This window comes from Astatotilapia calliptera, chromosome 23, assembly GCF_900246225.1.
Source record: "Astatotilapia calliptera chromosome 23, fAstCal1.2, whole genome shotgun sequence".
Lineage (NCBI taxonomy): Eukaryota > Metazoa > Chordata > Actinopteri > Cichliformes > Cichlidae > Astatotilapia > Astatotilapia calliptera.
The window spans coordinates 2,018,052-2,036,298 of NC_039323.1; the positions used below are offsets into that span (position 1 = coordinate 2,018,052).

The following is an 18,247-nucleotide window of genomic DNA, read 5'->3' on the forward strand; positions in this document are numbered from 1 at the left end:
TTTTATATTAAACATGCTTTTTATTGTTTTCAATGCTCTGAAGCCTTGACACCTGTTTTTGAATGTGCTATACAAATAACTGCCTTGCTTTTGTTAGCCAGGTCAGATTATGTTTAAGTAAGATGTTAAGTTTAAGTATATGACTCTGTGTGCCTGCTATGATGGCATTTACTACCTACTTTATACATATTTCTTTTCTCTTACAGAATTGACTTATCTCTACAACTAAGCTGACCACTCATTATGTTTGTGTTTTGTGTTTTGTTTTTTTGTTTTTTTGTTTTTTCTTGGTTTGTGTGTTTTGTTTTTTCTGTGTCTGTGTGGGGGTGTGGGCTTTGAAACTCTCCACATCTCTCTTGTACACTCAGGAACTGTTATCTTGTACTCCAGGGTTTGCTACTCGTATTATTAGATTGGACCCTTTCTTTTTTCTTTTTGTACACCCACTGGTACTCCTATAATTATGAGGTGGGAGTGTATGTTTCATATTGTTTTATGTTCTTCAAAAAGAAAACGGCATTTGTTCAATTTGTCTTTTGTAAAAATGGATGCAGAAACTTTAATAAAAATATCTGAGGAAAAAAAAACAAAAAACAAAAAAACTCCTACTTCCAGCATACATCACTCCCTCCATCAATGCAACAACTGATACAAAAGTAATAGCCTATAATTAATTTATCTGCTGTTTCTCTCAGGTAGTTGTTTACATTATATAATTTTTTGTGTTCAGTATACGTCACTACAATGTGATTTCAGAAATATATAAATATAGGGACAACAGGCTCTTCTGCAGCAGGCTCTTGTCATCAATTACCAACGTTTAGGGTGCTCTATAGTATACAATAAGAGTACCCTGCAAGTTAATTCATGACGCGAGAGGAGTACCCGGCGTGTTGATAAGTGAAGCAGAGGGACCCTGACCAAGAGTCCATATTTGAAGAGTTAGGAGTGATAACATGTTGTAGGGACAGAACATAGACACCTTTGTAAATTGAGAGCTTTGCCTTTTGGCTCAGTTGTTTCTTTATCATAACAGTGATACCTCCACATTACTGTGGAATCCGACCTCCAACTCCTGCTACATCCTACCATCACTTGTAAAGAAGCATCACAAACTAGACACAATTTCATCCATAAAAACCACAAACAGAATTGGTGACAAGGGCCAGCCCAGGCATAGCTTAACCTGCCCTGGGAACAAGCACCGCATTGTGCCAAGAACGCAGACACAGCTCTCGCTTTGGGCATACAAAGCTTTTTTGCATTTTGTTTTTTGGGGTGATATGCAGAACCAGTCTTTCTTCAAACATGATGTGCACAATGACATCAAAAAGTTCCGCTTTGAACATGTACGTAAAGGTCAATTCCACTTCTGGATTATAGCTTAAATGGCACTAACTGGTAGCAATAAAGATTGCCATTAGGATGTTTTGCAACAGTAAGATTTTTTGTGTTTGTTTGTTTTTTCGTTTTACCTTCAAGTGTTTTTCCAGGGCATAATGCCAAAGCAGAGGTGGCCTCCTAAGCCTTATAGCCACGCTGATTGTGAGAGTTTCCATTTGTAATGTATGGCCTGGGGATGTTTTTTGCCATACCATTAAAAAAAAAAAAATCAAATGCAGATGTGTATGTATAATCAAACAAAATAATTACATCATAGTTGTATTATTAGTGAGGGTTGTGCAGTTTGAACCTCAAGAGGTACAGAGTACTGCTACATAGACAGGGGTCTAGTGCTGTCATTTATTTTTGAAATTAATTTAGTTTCATTCATTTAAAGATTTTTGGATTTCTCTTCCACTCAGATTTAAAAAATAAATCTCACTACAATCCTTTTTCTGCACAACACACTTTAACTTTCTGGGGAGAAAAACACTAAAATCAAGTACCAGCTGAAATATGAAGTATAAGTCCTCCTACTGATTAGCCAAATTCTACGTCTTTGCACAGTTGTCTAGAGGTTTCAGAGAACTACCTAAAACAGTGTCAGCCTTCATTACCAACTTGTTGAATTTTGCTAATAACTGGCTCTAAAGCTGCTACTGTCACGGTCTGCCAGGGCAAGCCGTGGGGATGTTGGAGAAAGGTCCCAAACGCTGGACAATGAACAGTGCGTTTATTTACAGTGGGGTAATGTACACCACACAATAAATCTCCAATGTGCTCCCTCAACTCCTGTGTTGTGCCTTCTCCTAAGTGCTGGTATTTCGTGCTCTCTGCTCCCGTGCCTACGCACACCCCGTGCGTCCTGCTGTCCTGTGCTCCGCTCTCCTCCTGAGGGGAAAAAAACATCAGACGCAGTCGTTACGGCAACAACTCCAGCAGGCATACACTTAACAGCACTTTAAACACTGCCATGGCATCTAATTCAACAATCCTGCGCCGGAGGAAGCTCCATCGCTCTGTTAAGTAGCTCCCCCGACGAGCTTGATCAGAAGCAGGTGTGTGAGAACCTAGGCGTGACCAGCAGCTGGTCAGCCACGCCCATCAGGCCTGCAGGTGGCTGTCCAGCCACACCCGCAGACAGACAGACACACACACACACACACACACACACACACCCACCAGCATGGAACACAAGAGCACAGTGCAGCAAACATACATCCAATACAATAATAATAATAATAAAGGTCCACACTGCTCACAGACCCCGAGTCCCAGGAAGCGGGTCCGTGACAGCTACTCTATCAGATGACTCTAAGATATATGCTATAAGAAAGCAGCTGCAGTCTTTATACTTAAAATCAGGGGCAGCACAGAAGGATTTGAAAGAGAGGACATCTAAGTGTGTGTCTTCAGCATAAACGCGCTGTAATCTCAGTTTACTTTACATGGGCTTTTTTTCTTTTTATCAATACAGCTATAAAGTGTCACATAGTTATCATAACTCAAGTATTTGTGGTTAAGGGAAAAAAGCAAATTTCCAATTTTCAACTACTTGCTAACAAATAATGTACTGACTTCTATTGATTAGTCAAGAAAAAAAATGTTAATTTATATAAAACTATTCATACAAATCTTTACAATTTCATACTCTTCCACTAGGGGCAACATAGAGTTATACACAGGTAGAGAAAGTTTGTGAGGGAGACATCATACACATACATAAAATATCAGAAGAATGTCACTTTTGGGGACAGGGAAGGTTTTTGGATTAAAACATGTTTTAGAGCATGCTGAACATTATTAGAGGTATTAGAGGTAACATTATCAGCTATTTATTAATAAGTGACTTTTATGTATATATGCCTGTATATATTGGGCTATTCTTAGTGTATTGTCTGTCCCTGTTAATATTTGTTTATAATGGAGCACTATAAAATAATTTCCCCTATGGATCAATAAAGTATTCTGATTCTGATTCTGAAATCTACTTGGGGACGGTGTTTTGGTCCCCAAAGGGAGAGGAGTACTCAATTGACTGGTGTGTGAGCTGATAGAAGGCCCCAATTTTCACACAAGTAAACTCTCTCTCTCACACACACACCAATTAAACACTTCACCAATTTCTAAGCATATTTTTAAAGTTGCTATCGACGTGGAATCCTCAACAGATTCTTTGTGTCCCTTCTATGAACTTTAGTTCTTTCCGTAGATCTTCAAGTAGATTCAGGTCAGGTGACTGCTGGGCCATTCGAGCAGTTTTATTTTCCTTCTCTGAAACCAAGTGTGAGTTTCTTTGGTTGTGTGTTTGTGGTTACTGTCTTGCTGAAACATTTCATCTTTATCATCCTTGTAGATGGCAGCAGATTTTTATCAAGAATGTCTCGGTGCATTTTTCCATTCATTCTTCCTTCAATAATATGAAGCGTGCCAGTAACGTATGCTGGAAAAAGCCACACACCATGATGTGAACTGTTGTTAAGGTGTTTTTGGAGACATATGCAGCGCCTTTTGACCTCCAAACATGGTGTGTATTACAGCATCCAAAGAGTTCAGTTTTAGTCTCATCTGACCAGACTATATCCTTCCAGTATTTCACAGGGTTGTCTAAATGTTTTTCAGCAAACCTTACACATGCTTAAGCAATGGAGTCGTATGTGGTGAGTGTGCATACAGGCCATGGTGGTTGACAGCACTACTTATAGTTTTCTTTGAAACAGTTGTACCTGCTTATTCCAGGTGTTTCTGTAGCACTTCATGAGTGGTCCTTGGCTCTCGGCAACTCTTTTGATTATTACCTGCTGCGTGTGTGTGTGTGTGTTTGCTGTTTGTGTGTGTTTGAGTCAAAGGGGGCATAACACTGTTCATTTGTTGTTTGTTATTTATTATTGCAACATCCTAGGATATGTGCTGTTTTTCAGTCTGCTCATTTTAGCTTTAATTGTCCTGTACCATCTACCTGAGGGTAACGGCTCAACCAGGTGATGATCTTCTGTGTCGTGTTGATGACCTTCTGGAGTGCTGGACAGCTGGCAGCCCACACTGGTATGCAATATGTCAGTACAGATTCAACACAGTGTGTATAGAAGGACACCTGCAGCTCCTTGGGTAGGGCTGTGGTGATGCCATCTGGAAAGAATCGGATTTGCAGCTGCTTCATTTTTCAACATGAAAATGGTTCCAAACACAGCCAAAAGACACACAGTAGGGTTGTCTAAATCGTGGATTGGCTGCAGGTTCAGAGACTGTACTTTAATGTTATTGAAGCAATGTGGGATCATCTCGACACAGATCAGAAAGGGAGCCAATATCCAGAGAAGAGCTTTGCATTTCGCTCAAGCAACCTGGAAAACTATTCCTGAAGGCTACTTAAATAAATGACAAGGAGGCTGTTAAAGACTCTGTTTTTGACTTATATGCTGTATTTCCATGTATGTTTGCCTATTTTTCAATAAATCGTTCATTTTTTTTCTAGCAAAATATAAAGAAATGACTGGTCTTATTTTGACCCGCCCACCGGAGTTGACGTTAGCATACGTAACGGATTTCCTCACAGCTAATTGGATGAGCCGGGACCGTCGCTCCTTAACGTGGCGGGAGCCAGAAATGAATGCATGAAGCAAACGTGTCTGGTCCTGCTGTGCGGACAGAAACACAATCGGTTGCTTTATATTATTTCTGATTATGAGCAGGTTACGTTCAGCGATGCAGAAAGGCAAGCGAGCCGCAGTGGAGGTGGTAGAAAGCGCATTACCGAAGCGGAAGAAGTCAAAGACAGCAGTGAAACAAGGTAACCATGCTGCTGTTACTTAATATCTGCGCGTCGTAGAGAGATCTACATTTCAGCTTTCATTGCATACTTGAAAGTAAACACATCGCTTTCCCTGATGCTAAAAATGATGCTAAACTGTTTAAGCAGTGCCAGAATGTTTTAGCAGCTTCAGAATTTACAGCAGTACAGATGCGTGCACAGCCAAACCGGGTCCTGCAGGCTCGTGTTGGGTAAAGTTTGATACTGCTGCAAGAAATGGCATGAATGTCTGATGGGACTTGTTTCAATCTAATAATCATATTTATTATAGTATACAATAGAAACGTTTAATAACGGCATAATAGGCAGATATGATTTCAGTGAGATTTCTTTAGTCTGAGTGAGAATTGTGTTTTTGGTCTTCCAGAGGAAACCACAGATGCTTCCTCACCATCTCCGCACCACACTTTCCCTGATCCTGCTGATGTCGTCCGCTTTCGCTCTCAACTCCTTAACTGGTACAACAAGGAGAAGAGAGAGCTGCCATGGAGGACTCTGGTGAAAAGAAACTATATTATACTACTTCGTTGTCATCATTAATATACATTAATGTAACATGTGATATAGAAATAAGTTTGGTTCAAAGTTAACGTTTCAGCCATGTCAGTGTTCTGGTGGTTTCTGTCGTATTTTTAGTTTTTTTTCTCAGAGGAAATTTGTAGCTTTGCCTTTCTTTACTTTCTACAGGCTATAACAGAGTCAGACATCAACATCAGGACATATGGAGGTGAGAAGAGTTGGGTGCATTCTTGACAAATGTACACATCTTTAACTGCTGCTTAAAGTGATGTGCTTTTTTCAGTATGGGTTTCAGAAATAATGCTGCAGCAGACTCAGGTTGCCACAGTAAAAGACTATTACAACAAGTGGATGAAGGTGTGCATCGTGTAGCTTTCTTGTGCACTGGACTTCTTGTGACACTGATTTCACTGTGTGTAACTTAAAGCTTCTATTTATTATGCTGCAGAGGTGGCCCACAGTCCAGGAGCTTGCAGCTGCCACTCTAGAGGTGATGCCTTAAAGCAGCAAATGCACATACAATGATTTTAAAATGCTGATGTTTTTAATTTGGATGTACTGATTGTGTTGATTGGTAGGAGGTGAATCAGATGTGGGCAGGGCTGGGCTACTACTCCCGTGGAAGAAGGCTGCATGAAGGAGCGCAGAAGGTCTGATTGTGTTCTTCCCTTTATCTAACACTTCTAAACAGTCTGTCTGCAGAGAAGTCTCACACCTTCTGTGTTTGGGTGTTCATTATATGTTCCTTTAGGTGGTGTCAGAGCTAAAGGGACAGATGCCTCAGACGGTTGAGAGCCTGCTCAAACAGCTGCCTGGAGTGGGACGCTACACTGCTGCAGCTATAGGCTCTATTGCACAGGGGCTGGTGGGTCATTAGACATGGATATCTGCAGCAGAGCAAAGTCTTAGGTACTCTCTTATTAATCACTCATAGTGATGTGATCTCTCTTGTGTAGGTTACCGGAGCTGTGGACGGTAATGTCATTCGGGTGCTGTGTCGCCTGAGGGCGATTGGAGCTGACAGCACAAGTCCAGCAGTGACAGAGGCACTTTGGTGAGATTCACCTCCAAACCAAAATAATATATAAACGGAAAGCTTTTGAATGTTTTTATTTCTCTTGTGTTTAAGGGATCTGGTCAATTTGCTGGTGGATCCTGAGAGACCTGGAGACTTTAACCAGGCCATGATGGAGCTGGGAGCACGAGTCTGCACCCCTAAAGGGCCCCTGTGCAGTCAGTGCCCCGTGCAGTCTCACTGCCACTCTTATCACAAGGTTGGGATGATTTCAAATTGCAACTGGTACCGATAATGCTAACACAGATTAGAAAAGATTCTCTCCAGTTAATGGCATGAGGCATGTTGTGTGTCTGCACAGGTTCTTGTCAAACAAGAGCAAAACTCTAAGAAGCTTTTGGGGAAGCTGGGTACAAAGACTTCAGAGCTGCCTGACATAGAAGACTGCAGTAAGTCTCCTCCCCTTCAGACCTCTCAGATGTCTGTATAGTCCTGAAATTAAAGTATCTTTCTATATGTGAAGCGAACAGTGTAACATGTCCCCTGTGTCCCTCGGAGCCCTGGGATGATGAGCTGGGTGTTCAGAACTTCCCCAGAAAGCCGTCGAAGAAGCCCCCCCGGGTGGAGCGAACTCTTACCTGTGTGGTGAAGAGGCCTGGAGATGACGGGGAAGAAAGGTTCCTGCTCACACAGAGGCCAAGCAAAGGTTAGCACTGATTGCAACATCAGCTTGTGCTGGTCAAGCGTTGGATTCAGAATGTGCACAATTGTATCCTGATAACGAGACTGAATCAGACTGCTTGAATCACTGAGAAAACTGTTAGTGTTAGGAGTGATGCATTGGTCTGGATGCAGGCTATAATTTTGGTGGATGTCTCAGTCATTGTGCAGCTTGATTCGGACACACATAAGAAAAACGGTAAAAGTAAGTAAATCTGTCTGGGTGGGCTGCAGGTTTGTTGGCAGGCTTGTGGGAGTTTCCAAGTCTTCTGCTTGAGGTTGAAAACTCTGAGAAGAAACAGAAGGGGGCGCTCTGCGAGGAAATCAGCAGAATACTGGGAACGCATTTAACTGAAAACCTGTTCCAGTATGTGGGAGAGGTAAGCTGGATATTTAGACCCTCTGTCATCTGCCTTTAATAGGAAATAAGCTGTTTGTGTAACTCTGCTGCACTGGTTGGCTGTTTGCAGGTGGTCCACATCTTCTCCCACATCCACCAGACTTATGTGGTTTACAGTGTGTGTTTAAAGGAGAGGGACACACACACAGAGACTGAAAACACACAGTGGCTCACTAGATCTACTCTACAGGGAGCTGCTGTGTCCACAGGACTGAAAAAGGTTTGTGGTTGTTTTTTTATGCACTTGTCTGAGTGAATTCTGTCTGTGTAGCAATAAGAGTGCACTTGATTGTCACTTAGAGAAAGCATGCTATAACAACCTGCCTTTACCTTTCCAAATATATATTGGATATAGTGAAAACGGGGCTGCAGTGGCTCGTGCTGTCAAAGTTCATTTTCACTATGCAAACAGATTCAGATCATCACCTGCTGATCCTTAACATTGACCACAAACCTTTTCATAAAAGGCAAAAACAAAGTAGCTAAACAGAACCTAAGTCGCAGTGTGTAGCTTCCCTTAATACTGGCAACCCACACACTGAGGTACTGCTTGGTGGTACAAGAACAAAAGCTGCGGTTCGGTCACAACTTTCCGTGACTTCATTGATTACAAAACCCCAAACAAAAAAGCAAGAACGCCCCCCCCCCAAAAAAAACAAACAAACAAAAAAAAAATACAAGAAAAGAAGAGCCAAGCAGATAAATCTGAGTAGAACAGAGGGTGGGAGAAGAAGATTGTGTTGGTGTGTTTTCAATTTGCTGTGTGCTGGTACATGATGACACGAGCCACAGTTCAGGGGTTCCTCCTCTCTGCTCTGACAGTCTGACACTCGGGGATTAATTCACAAAGCACATCCTGTGATTATCCACAAAAATGCACTCTTCATTAAAAAGCTTTTATTGGCTCATCTCTGTGAAAAGCCTCAACATGAAAGTCAGTTTGACACATGCGGCGTTCTTACTGCAGTTTTGAGCTCCATGGTTCAGTGCAGATGTTCAAAGGGGAAGTCAGACAAGTTTAAATCAGGTTTTTTTACTGGTGGAGTCAGATAAAGAACGTTTCCTGCTTTGTTCTGCTACTACACACAAATGTTTTGGGTCAAAGGCTGATCGAATAAAACTGAATGTAAAGCCATAAACAAATAGTCCCCCAGTAATGTCACAGAAAATACACATACATGTGTAAAATGTCGTCAAGATTGTCTCACGTTTCTGTAACGTATTTAAAAAAGCATCTAATTGTGCTTGTGTGGTCTGTGTGAAACATCAACATTAAATCTCCTGCAGATTGTGAAGCTTTATGATTCTGTGGACAGTCTGAAGGAAAAAAACACAAAGGTGAGCCTCGACATTTGTAAAACTGCTCAGATAATTTATTATGTAATCCTACCGTAACTGTTTGTCTCTGCTCGTCTTAGGATGGAAAAAGGCAAAAGGACTCGGGAATAATGGATAACAAGAAGCCGCAGAGCTCTAAAAAGAACAAACTCAGTGCAGCGAGCAGCGGCAGACAGCTCTCCCTCAGTTCCTTCTTCAAGACTGTGAAAGAGGAATGTTGTTAGTGTCCCTGAAAAGTGCCTTTCCACATGCATGTACCTAAATATCGCCATCACTGCGGTTTCCACTTTAAGCTATTAATATAGCAATCCATTTTTGATTAAAATTGTATTGTGTGATTTTTTTTTTGATTTTTATTTTATGTTATTATTTTTTAACGACTGATTTCTGTCTCATTGTAAACCAACTGCAGGATTTTAAGTAATTTCATGTGAGCCGACGACGTGTTTTACACTTAGTATGTTTCATAATTGTCATGTTTGTTGCCACAATAAAGTTGTAACATGGGAAAGAAGTGTAAATAAAAGATAAGCTCTAGTCTTCACTTGAGCTGGTGACGTGTGAGTTGAATGTCCAACATCTGTAAGGCCAAATCAAGATAAAGATTGAAGTATCTTTTTACAATAATGACCATTTTACATTCTGAAGGATTCATTTGTATTGAAATGACCTCGTCTGACTGTCTGCATAAGTAAGGAGGTAAAAAAGTCTTTATCAGCCAAACCTTGTAGGGAAACAGCGCCCCTTAGTGGGCCGAATGAAACAGGAAGTGATCGAAATCACGGTTTCTACACATGGAAAAACTGGAGCGAAAGACGCTTTGTGTCACCGTGCAGTGTTTGGTTTGTTTGCCTGAGCTGCAGCCGATCCTGCGTTAGCGCGGCTGTTTCTGGCACGGCTGGTTGCTCCAGTCTGTCTTCATTTTATCGCAGGGCTGCAGCTGCACTTGGCTCACATTTACTGAACTTTAAGCCCAGTCCAAAGGTCCCCCCACGCTGTCACTGAAGTTTACTGCGTCTGAGCATCAGCGGGCAAATTGCTGTCTTGAACTGCAGGACGTTTGAGGGGTTTTATTCTTCTTCTTTTTGTTTAAAGTCCTTGAAAGCTCTCAGATGGATTCCGCACGGCAAACTGTCCTGTCTGTACACCAGAGGATAGTCGACAATGGAGGTATGATGTTGATTATTTTCCCACATGTGTGTTACGCTTTTATTGCTTTTTCTTTTTGCATCCCTGTGTCTCGTGTGGTTGTTGGGCAGATTTTCAGTGTAAAAGGAAACCTTGTCTTAGTCTGTTGAATGAGTGGGAAGATGCAGATGTGCTCCAGAGCTCGGCTTCACAGTGACTGCTCTGTGGTTTTTGCCACATGACTGTCTGAATGAGCGTGACACTTTTTATCTTGTTATTGTCTTGTTACAATTATCTTTGTAATAGGCATAGAGGAGCAGCAGGCATCCAAGCTCACTCACCAAGAATGTTTATGGAGAAAACTAGTTGCTTAGCTGCTTGTTCATAAATGCTTGAAAACAGCACATGTACATGTACACTCACTGGTGCTCCTGTTCAACCTTATTTGTTAGAGAAATATTTAATCAGCCAATCACATGGCACATGACATTGTTATATTTGCCACACAACTGTATTTACATTTGATAGAGAATGGACCAAAAAAAAGAAGAAAGTATCCAGTGAGCAGCAGGTCTCTGGCTGAAAAATGCCTTGTTGGTGTCAAAGGTCAGAGGATAGGAAGGCAACTGTAACTCAAAAACAAAAAATAAAAATCCCTTGGAGCAGATGGGCGCCACGCCTGTCAGCTAAGAACGGGAAACTGAAGTTACAGTTTGCACGCTGAACAACAGAAGACTGGAAAAATGCTGCCTGCACTGATGAATCTGAAACATGCATGAATACCATGGATCCATCCGTCCTTGTATCAACAGTTCATACTGTTGAAGGTGGTGTAATGGTGTGTGGGGGTCAGTGTTGGTCAAGTTACTTGAAAAAAGTAATTAGTAACTAATTACTGATTACTCCCCCCAAAAAGTAATCCTGTTACTTTACTGATTACTTATTTTCAAAAGTAATTAATTACTTAGGTTGTAAATCGTGTTTTTAAAAAGTAACTGAGTAGGTGATAAAGTGATAGATCTTTCAGCCCAATTCTACTTTTTCTGCATAATCCATCATACAAAATGTAATCAAATGGAAAAGTCTCTTTTTAAAACTTGTTTTATTAGTTTTGATCTTTTAACTTTATGCATCAAGCAAAGATTTAATTATCTGCAACATTCTCTGACTGGAAGAAATTAGTTTAACATTTAAACCTATTTTCTGCACATTCCAGCTCATAAAATAAAATATTTTTTGTGTTTACACTCAGTCTTTCAAATAGATGCAAGTAAAACACAGCAGAAAATAAATAAAGTCAAAGACTCAGCGGTCCTGTTGCTCTATTTTCACCTGTAAAGCAGGAGTGGGGCAGGCGGAGGTTTACCCTGGTGCAGGTGTGCCGCGGTCAGTGGAAGAATCCGCGAGTTTCTCTGTGAGTTTCCCATTACGTCATAGCTACTCGGTGCTTGTTTGGAAGTTTAGGGGTTTTTTTCGCTGTAAAAAGAAGTTTTCTTCCCACGCACAGCGGACACTAATGTTTTTGTCACTTTTTATGGAATCAAACTCAAAGTAAGGTCAGTACTTCCACGCTTTAAACGCTGCACGCTCATACTCTCTCCGCACTGGATATATGATCCACTGTTGATCTGCACACAGCTGTTGTCACAAACGTCGCACTCGCTTACGTCACTGTCATGAGACGTTCTTGCAAAGAAATCACGGTTTTAGTAACGCAGTAACGCAGCGTTCCTATGGGAAAGTAAGGGTAATCTAATTACCGTTTTTGCGATAGTAATCCCTTACTTTACCCGTTACTTTAAAAAGTAATCAGATTACATGCCCATCTCTGGTGGGGGTATTTTCATGGTCCCTTAGTACCAAGTGATCATTGTTTAAACAGGCAAGGTGGCCCAGCACTGTACCTAATCAAGTGGCCGGGGAGTGCATATTAATTAAGTTGCAGCAAGGTTCACTTTTTTGCATTTCCTGAGCAGCCTTGAGACAAAAACCACATCTCAGGAATCATTGGTGAGAAATTCGTGAGATCACAGCAGCTCCAATCATTATTTTACTTTGGATCTTTCCTTTAACACATTTGTTCATTTTTAAATTAAACCTAACCTGCAATTCCTGCTGTCCAGACAAGAGAACGGACCCCTGGCTGTTGGTCTACTCCCCAGTCCCGGTGACGCTCATCTTCCTGCTTTATCTGTTTGTAATCTGGGCCGGCCCTCGTCTGATGAAGCACAGGGAACCCTTTGAGCTCAAAGTGGTCCTCATTGTTTACAACTTCGCCATGGTTGGCCTGTCTGTGTATATGTGCCATGAGGTGTGTTTAAGCTGCTTCTTTGTTCTGTTATAACAGGGAAACTAATTAACAAACCAGCTTATGAGCAAAGCAATGATGTGTTTGAACAGTGGCACAATGTCTCTGTACTTGCATCTGTGCACCAACCTAATGAATTCAAATATAGAGTTCAGCTGTGATTGAAGAGAAGATTTATAGATTCAGTTCAAAGGGTACTGAGACCCGTGTCCAATCTGTGCTTTGCAGGTTGGGTTCAGGTCAGGAAGAGATTATAGCGCTATAGGCATCAGACTACTACATGCTCTTTTTATCAGCAGTAACATCATCAATAAACACCAGTGAACCAGTTTAACTCGCGGTCGTACATGTTTTTGTCACAACATCCCCTCCAACATGTTTGGCTGATAATGTGGTGTGTTTTGGATCTTGAATCCTTCTTTTCTTCCTCTCTTTCTGCTAAACGTTCGTCTTAGTTTTGTCTGTCCAACGAATCTTGTTCCAGAACTAGTCCGTCTAGATGTTTGTAGCAAAGCCTCATCTGTCTTTACTATTGTTGGGTTCAATTTAATTCAATTCAATTCAATTCAATTTTATTTATATAGCGCCAAATCACAACAAAAGTCGCCTCAAGGCGCTTCATAGATACAGAGAAAAACCCAACAATCATATGACCCCCTATGAGCAGCACTTTGGCGACAGTGGGAAGGAAAAACTCCCTTTTAACAGGAAGAAACCTCCAGCAGAACCAGGCTCAGGGAGGGGCGGGGCCATCTGCTGTGACCGGTTGGGGTGAGAGAAGGAAGACAGGATAAAGACATGCTGTGGAAGAGAGACAGAGGTTAATAACAGATATGATTCAATGCAGAGAGGTCTGTTAATACATAGTGAGTGAGAAAGGTGACTGGAAAGGAAAAACTCAATGCATCATGGGAATCCCAGGCAGCCTACGTCTATTGCAGCATAACTAAGGGAGGATTCAGGGTCACCTGGTCCAGCCCTAACTATATGCTTTAGCAAAAAGGAAAGTTTGAAGCCTAATCTTGAAAGTAGAGATAGTGTCTGTCTCCTGAATCCAAACTGGAAGCTGGTTCCACAGAAGAGGGGCCTGAAAACTGAAGGCTCTGCCTCCCATTCTACTTTTAAATACTCTAGGAACAACAAGTAGGCCTGCAGAGCGAGAGCGAAGCGCTCTAATAGGGTGATATGGTACTACAAGGTCATTAAGATAAGATGGGGCCTGATTATTTAAGACCTTGTATGTGAGGAGCAGGATTTTGAATTCAATTCTGGATTTAACAGGAAGCCAAAACAGGAGAAATCTGCTCTCTTTCTAGTCCCTGTCAGGACTCTTGCTGCAGCATTTTGGATCAGCTGAAGGCTTTTCAGGGAGTTTTTAGGACATCCTGATAATAATGAATTGCAGTCGTCCAGCCTGGAAGTAATAAACGCATGGTTCACGAGAAAGACGCTGTAATTTTAAGATTAGACTCAAAACGTTACTTTTTGATGAAGCTTGTAGTTGGGGTTAGATCAGGTGACCCTGAACGATCCTCACTCACGCTGCTGTTGTCTCAGACGGCTGCAGTACTTCATGTGATGCACTGAGCGCTTCTTCACCACTCCCCTCTTTTCTCTGCCCACGTGTCTTTACACGACTGCAGCGTGTCATTCAGTTTTTGTCCTCTCTTCCTTGGTCTGTGTTTGTACTGTCTCCACATGCGCTGCCCCACCCTGAGCCTGCTTTAGGCTTCTTCCTGTTAAAGGGAGGTTTTTTTTTAGGTTTTTTTGTTTTTTGTTCTGTGCTTACTCAGCGGGTGTCACTTGATTGTTGGGTTTTACCTTAAAAACAGTGATCACATCATATTAGAACAAACAATGACAAGAAGAGTGGACACAGAGGAGAATATAGATAACAATAACGGAAACACATCAATACAGTAATACAGTATTCGATATGAGCCAGTATCACAGAGAGCAGGAATGTAGTCGCTGCTGTCTGTTAATGATGTGCGGATATGTCTACAGTTCTGTATATTAACATTTACAGTTTTCACTACTTTTTAAACGTGTTTTTAAAGGATAATTTCGAGTCTAGTAGCACTCCCAAATTCATAAATTCCTCAACATGAATTAGTTCTTGTTATTCGGGTATTGTCATTTTCATATTGGTCATAAAAAATGAGGATGTGAGCCAAACGTCGTCGGCTATCGGACTACTTAAAAAACAGAGGAACATGTTTAAAAAAATCTATTTGTTCTTCTTGAAGTGCTACTGCAATATCCTCATTAACCTCTTTAACTACAGCTGGAAATCTTAGTGTCAATAACCTCAATTTTCTAATCCTTGAAAATCCATTGTGGTGGTGAACAGATGCAAACTTTCCAAATACTTTGATAAACCTGACTGCATGACCCAAAGCACACATGTTAAAATACTTCTGTACAGTATTTAATTTATTAATAACTGTGTTTTAGAAAGTCTCGTTTCATGAGATATGTGAAGATGAATAACTGCCTGATTATTTTCAGTTCCTTGTTACATCCTGGCTCCTTAACTACAGCTTGCTGTGTCAGCCTGTAGATTACAGCACCAGTCCGCTGGCAATGAGGGTAAGAAAGTTATGCATTGAGTATATTTTGTGGTTTGTTTGTTGTGTGTGTGTCTGTTGAGAAGTTTGATGCATATCATACATACCTGACAAACAGTTTATACAGAAGTTACACTTTTTCCCCAGATGGCCAGAGTGTGCTGGTGGTTTTTCTTCTCTAAGGTCATAGAGCTCAGTGACACGGTATGTATCTACACAGCCCAACCTAAGCTGATGCACTCTTTCCTGATCCTGTGTCACAGCAGCATCGCCTCCGTACCAACTTCTAAACCTTCCCTTTAAATGTTGCTTGTATCTCCTGATTGTTTTCCATCCACTCCACCCTGCTCTTCTCCACCTCTTCACCTTTTCTTCATCCTCCATCACCTTTTCTGCTCTATCAGCCTGTCCATTGCCACTGGAAGCGGGAAAAGCTCAGAGTGTAACTGAACCTTCATCTTAAACCCATCTGTCACTCTCAGGATCAATGCTGAGACCCTCTTTGGAGGGTCCGCCACATTAGGTGCTGTTCAAAAACAACGAGATTAAAAAATGTTGTAAATGTTTGTTGGCCCGTAGACATTTTCAAAGAATAGAACAGCAGGTGGGGATGCAGTCGAGCAGACAATCGTTGCCGTTGCTGTAAGGCTAAAGCAGAGCGTGGGGTTCAAGTCCACACTGTCACCATTTTTTTAAAGACTAGCAAGTGGGAGCATAGAGAAATTTTTTGCATATGCGATGGATTGATCTTAACATAAGCTCCAGGAATATATCATTCCACGTTGCTACTGGTGCTGACTGTAAGTTTTTGTTTCTGGCAGAGAAAGGTGAGGATGTTCCAAAGCTTAAAACGATTAACATTGTGCTCTTCATCACATACGTCTCTGCTACTCTGTGTCCTCATGCAGTACAGCTCTTCTTTTGCGACAGTCTTGTATGCACCTAATACCCCAAAGGCACAGTCGTAGTCTTAGGAATTTCCTTCTCTTTTTTCCAGTAATCATACAATGTCTCACTTTCCAAGTAAACCTCGCAGCTCCTCTTACACGTGTCCATTCTATCTGGACCAACCGGCTTTGCGTTTTCTTTCAATACTCACTGCTGCCCTGACTCTATGATTTAACTTTCTCTCATTTGCTCTTATTTTCTTTATTCTTCATCCCTGAAAATTACTCCTTTTGATTTTACCCATCTGTCACCTCTCAGTATGTTTCAGTATTTATGCTTCCTGTTCAGTTCCTTTCCTTCTAGCCCTTAGTACAGGCACTTTTCTCCTTCCTTATGCTGTGGTGTCTGTGTCTGCTAAAGCTGCGAAGAAGAAAAAATACTTTTGTCTGGTGCTTTATTCAAGGAATAGATCACCATAGCAACTAGCACCTCATGTTTGATATGTCATATCTTTTCTTTCCTCACATATGATGTAGCTACAGATGGGGATCATTCACGTTAGGCGACTGCATAAACTTCAATTCAATTCAATTTTATTTATATAGCGCCAAATCACAACAAAAGTCGCCTCAAGGTGCTTCATAGATACAGAGAAAAACCCAACAATCATATGACCCCCTATGAGCAGCACTTTGGCGACAGTGGGAAGGAAAAACTCCCTTTTAACAGGAAGAAACCTCCAGCAGAACCAGGCTCAGGGAGGGGCGGGGCCATCTGCTGTGACCGGTTGGGGTGAGAGAAGGAAGACAGGATAAAGACATGCTGTGGAAGAGAGACAGAGGTTAATAACAGATATGATTCAGTGTAGAGAGGTCTGTTAATACATAGTGAGTGAGAAAGGTGACTGGTGACTGCATTGCATATACATTGCTAGCTGCTAGCTGTAGCTCTTTGCTCATTTCTCTGTGTACAGCTCCTGATCATCCTGCGGAAGAAGAACAATCAGCTGACGTTCCTTCATGTTTACCATCACAGTACGATGATCTTCAACTGGTGGTCGGGAGTAAAGTATGTGGCAGGTGGACAGTGTGAGTATTCTCATACTGAAATATTTTGTCCTCAGATTTGTGACCTCATTCCCCCAAACAACCATAAAGTCCACTAAGAGTAAAATTAGCTCCACTGCTTTAACTAGCTTCTCCCTTTAGGGGTCGCCACAGTGGCTCATCTACCTCCACCTCCCCGATCTCTGGCATCCTTCTCTGTCACACTAGTCCTCTTAGTGGTCTTCCTCGTTCCCGCTTGCCTAACAGCTCCATCTCCATAATCCTTTTTCAAATATATATTTAAACCAGCTTTTCTGTGTGGAAAACCTTTTTCTGTTGTTTCCTGCAGCGTTCTTCGTCGGCCTGATCAACACCTTTGTCCACGTTATAATGTACTCTTACTATGGCCTGGCTGCACTCGGCCCTCACATGCAGAAATACCTGTGGTGGAAACGGTACCTGACATCTCTGCAGCTGGTGAGCGTCTCCAGCTCTGTAGTGAGATATTCAAAAATGTGCGCACCAGCATGTTCGAATCATTAAACCGATCTGAACTGTGTCGCCTCTCCAGGTGCAGTTTGTCCTGATCGTTGTGCACACAGCGTACAACCTGTTCGCAGATTGCAACTACCCTGATGCCATGAATGCCGTGGTGGTTGGTTACTGCATCACCCTCATCATCCTCTTCAGTAACTTTTATTATCAGAGCTACCTCAGGAAGACGAAGAAGCAGAAATGAGATGCCGTGATGAGGCAACACACAGCTGAAACACAACGGTTTAAAAAAAAAAAAAATACAGACACTAATATATATATATATATATATATATATATATATATATATATATATATATATATATATATATATATAAATATAAATATATATATATATATATATATATATATATAAATATAAATATATATATATATATATATATATATATATATATATAAATATATATATATATATATATATATATATATAAATATAAATATAATATATATATATATATATATATATATATATATATATATATATATATATATATATATATAAATATAAATATAAATATAAATATAAATATATATATATAAATATATATATATATAAATATATATAT

At 41.0% G+C, this 18,247-nt stretch overlaps 2 protein-coding genes across 6 annotated transcripts in view; both read left to right on the plus strand.

Annotated features, from left to right (window-relative positions):
- mutyh (mutY DNA glycosylase) overlaps positions 1-9,735 on the plus strand; it is a 26,989-nt gene extending 17,254 nt beyond the window's left edge. For 3 of the 5 annotated variants that reach the window (XM_026159123.1, XM_026159122.1, XM_026159126.1), the window contains 15 exons: positions 5,076-5,173; positions 5,562-5,692; positions 5,882-5,921; positions 5,997-6,070; positions 6,162-6,203; positions 6,292-6,363; positions 6,465-6,578; positions 6,670-6,767; positions 6,843-6,987; positions 7,090-7,177; positions 7,252-7,434; positions 7,683-7,828; positions 7,919-8,068; positions 9,136-9,186; positions 9,267-9,735. In XM_026159123.1, coding sequence (XP_026014908.1) covers positions 5,089-5,173; positions 5,562-5,692; positions 5,882-5,921; positions 5,997-6,070; positions 6,162-6,203; positions 6,292-6,363; positions 6,465-6,578; positions 6,670-6,767; positions 6,843-6,987; positions 7,090-7,177; positions 7,252-7,434; positions 7,683-7,828; positions 7,919-8,068; positions 9,136-9,186; positions 9,267-9,410 — 1,563 coding nt within the window. In that variant the 5' untranslated portion in view covers positions 5,076-5,088 and the 3' untranslated portion in view covers positions 9,411-9,735. Of the gene's footprint in view, positions 1-3,739; positions 3,911-4,005; positions 4,044-4,304; positions 4,429-4,884; positions 5,174-5,561; positions 5,693-5,881; positions 5,922-5,996; positions 6,071-6,161; positions 6,204-6,291; positions 6,364-6,464; positions 6,579-6,669; positions 6,768-6,842; positions 6,988-7,089; positions 7,178-7,251; positions 7,435-7,682; positions 7,829-7,918; positions 8,069-9,135; positions 9,187-9,266 lie in introns of those variants that run through there. The other 2 variants (XM_026159125.1, XM_026159121.1) reach the window with 2 other exon arrangements.
- Positions 9,736-9,944: 209 nt separating this feature from the next.
- Positions 9,945-17,925, plus strand: elovl8b (ELOVL fatty acid elongase 8b). Its single transcript, XM_026160005.1, has 7 exons — positions 9,945-10,356; positions 12,438-12,625; positions 15,134-15,214; positions 15,340-15,396; positions 17,054-17,168; positions 17,476-17,603; positions 17,698-17,925. Exons 1-7 carry the CDS (start codon positions 10,299-10,301, stop codon positions 17,863-17,865), a joined length of 795 nt encoding a protein of 264 aa, XP_026015790.1. The 5' UTR covers positions 9,945-10,298; the 3' UTR covers positions 17,866-17,925.
- Positions 17,926-18,247: the final 322 nt, after the last annotated feature.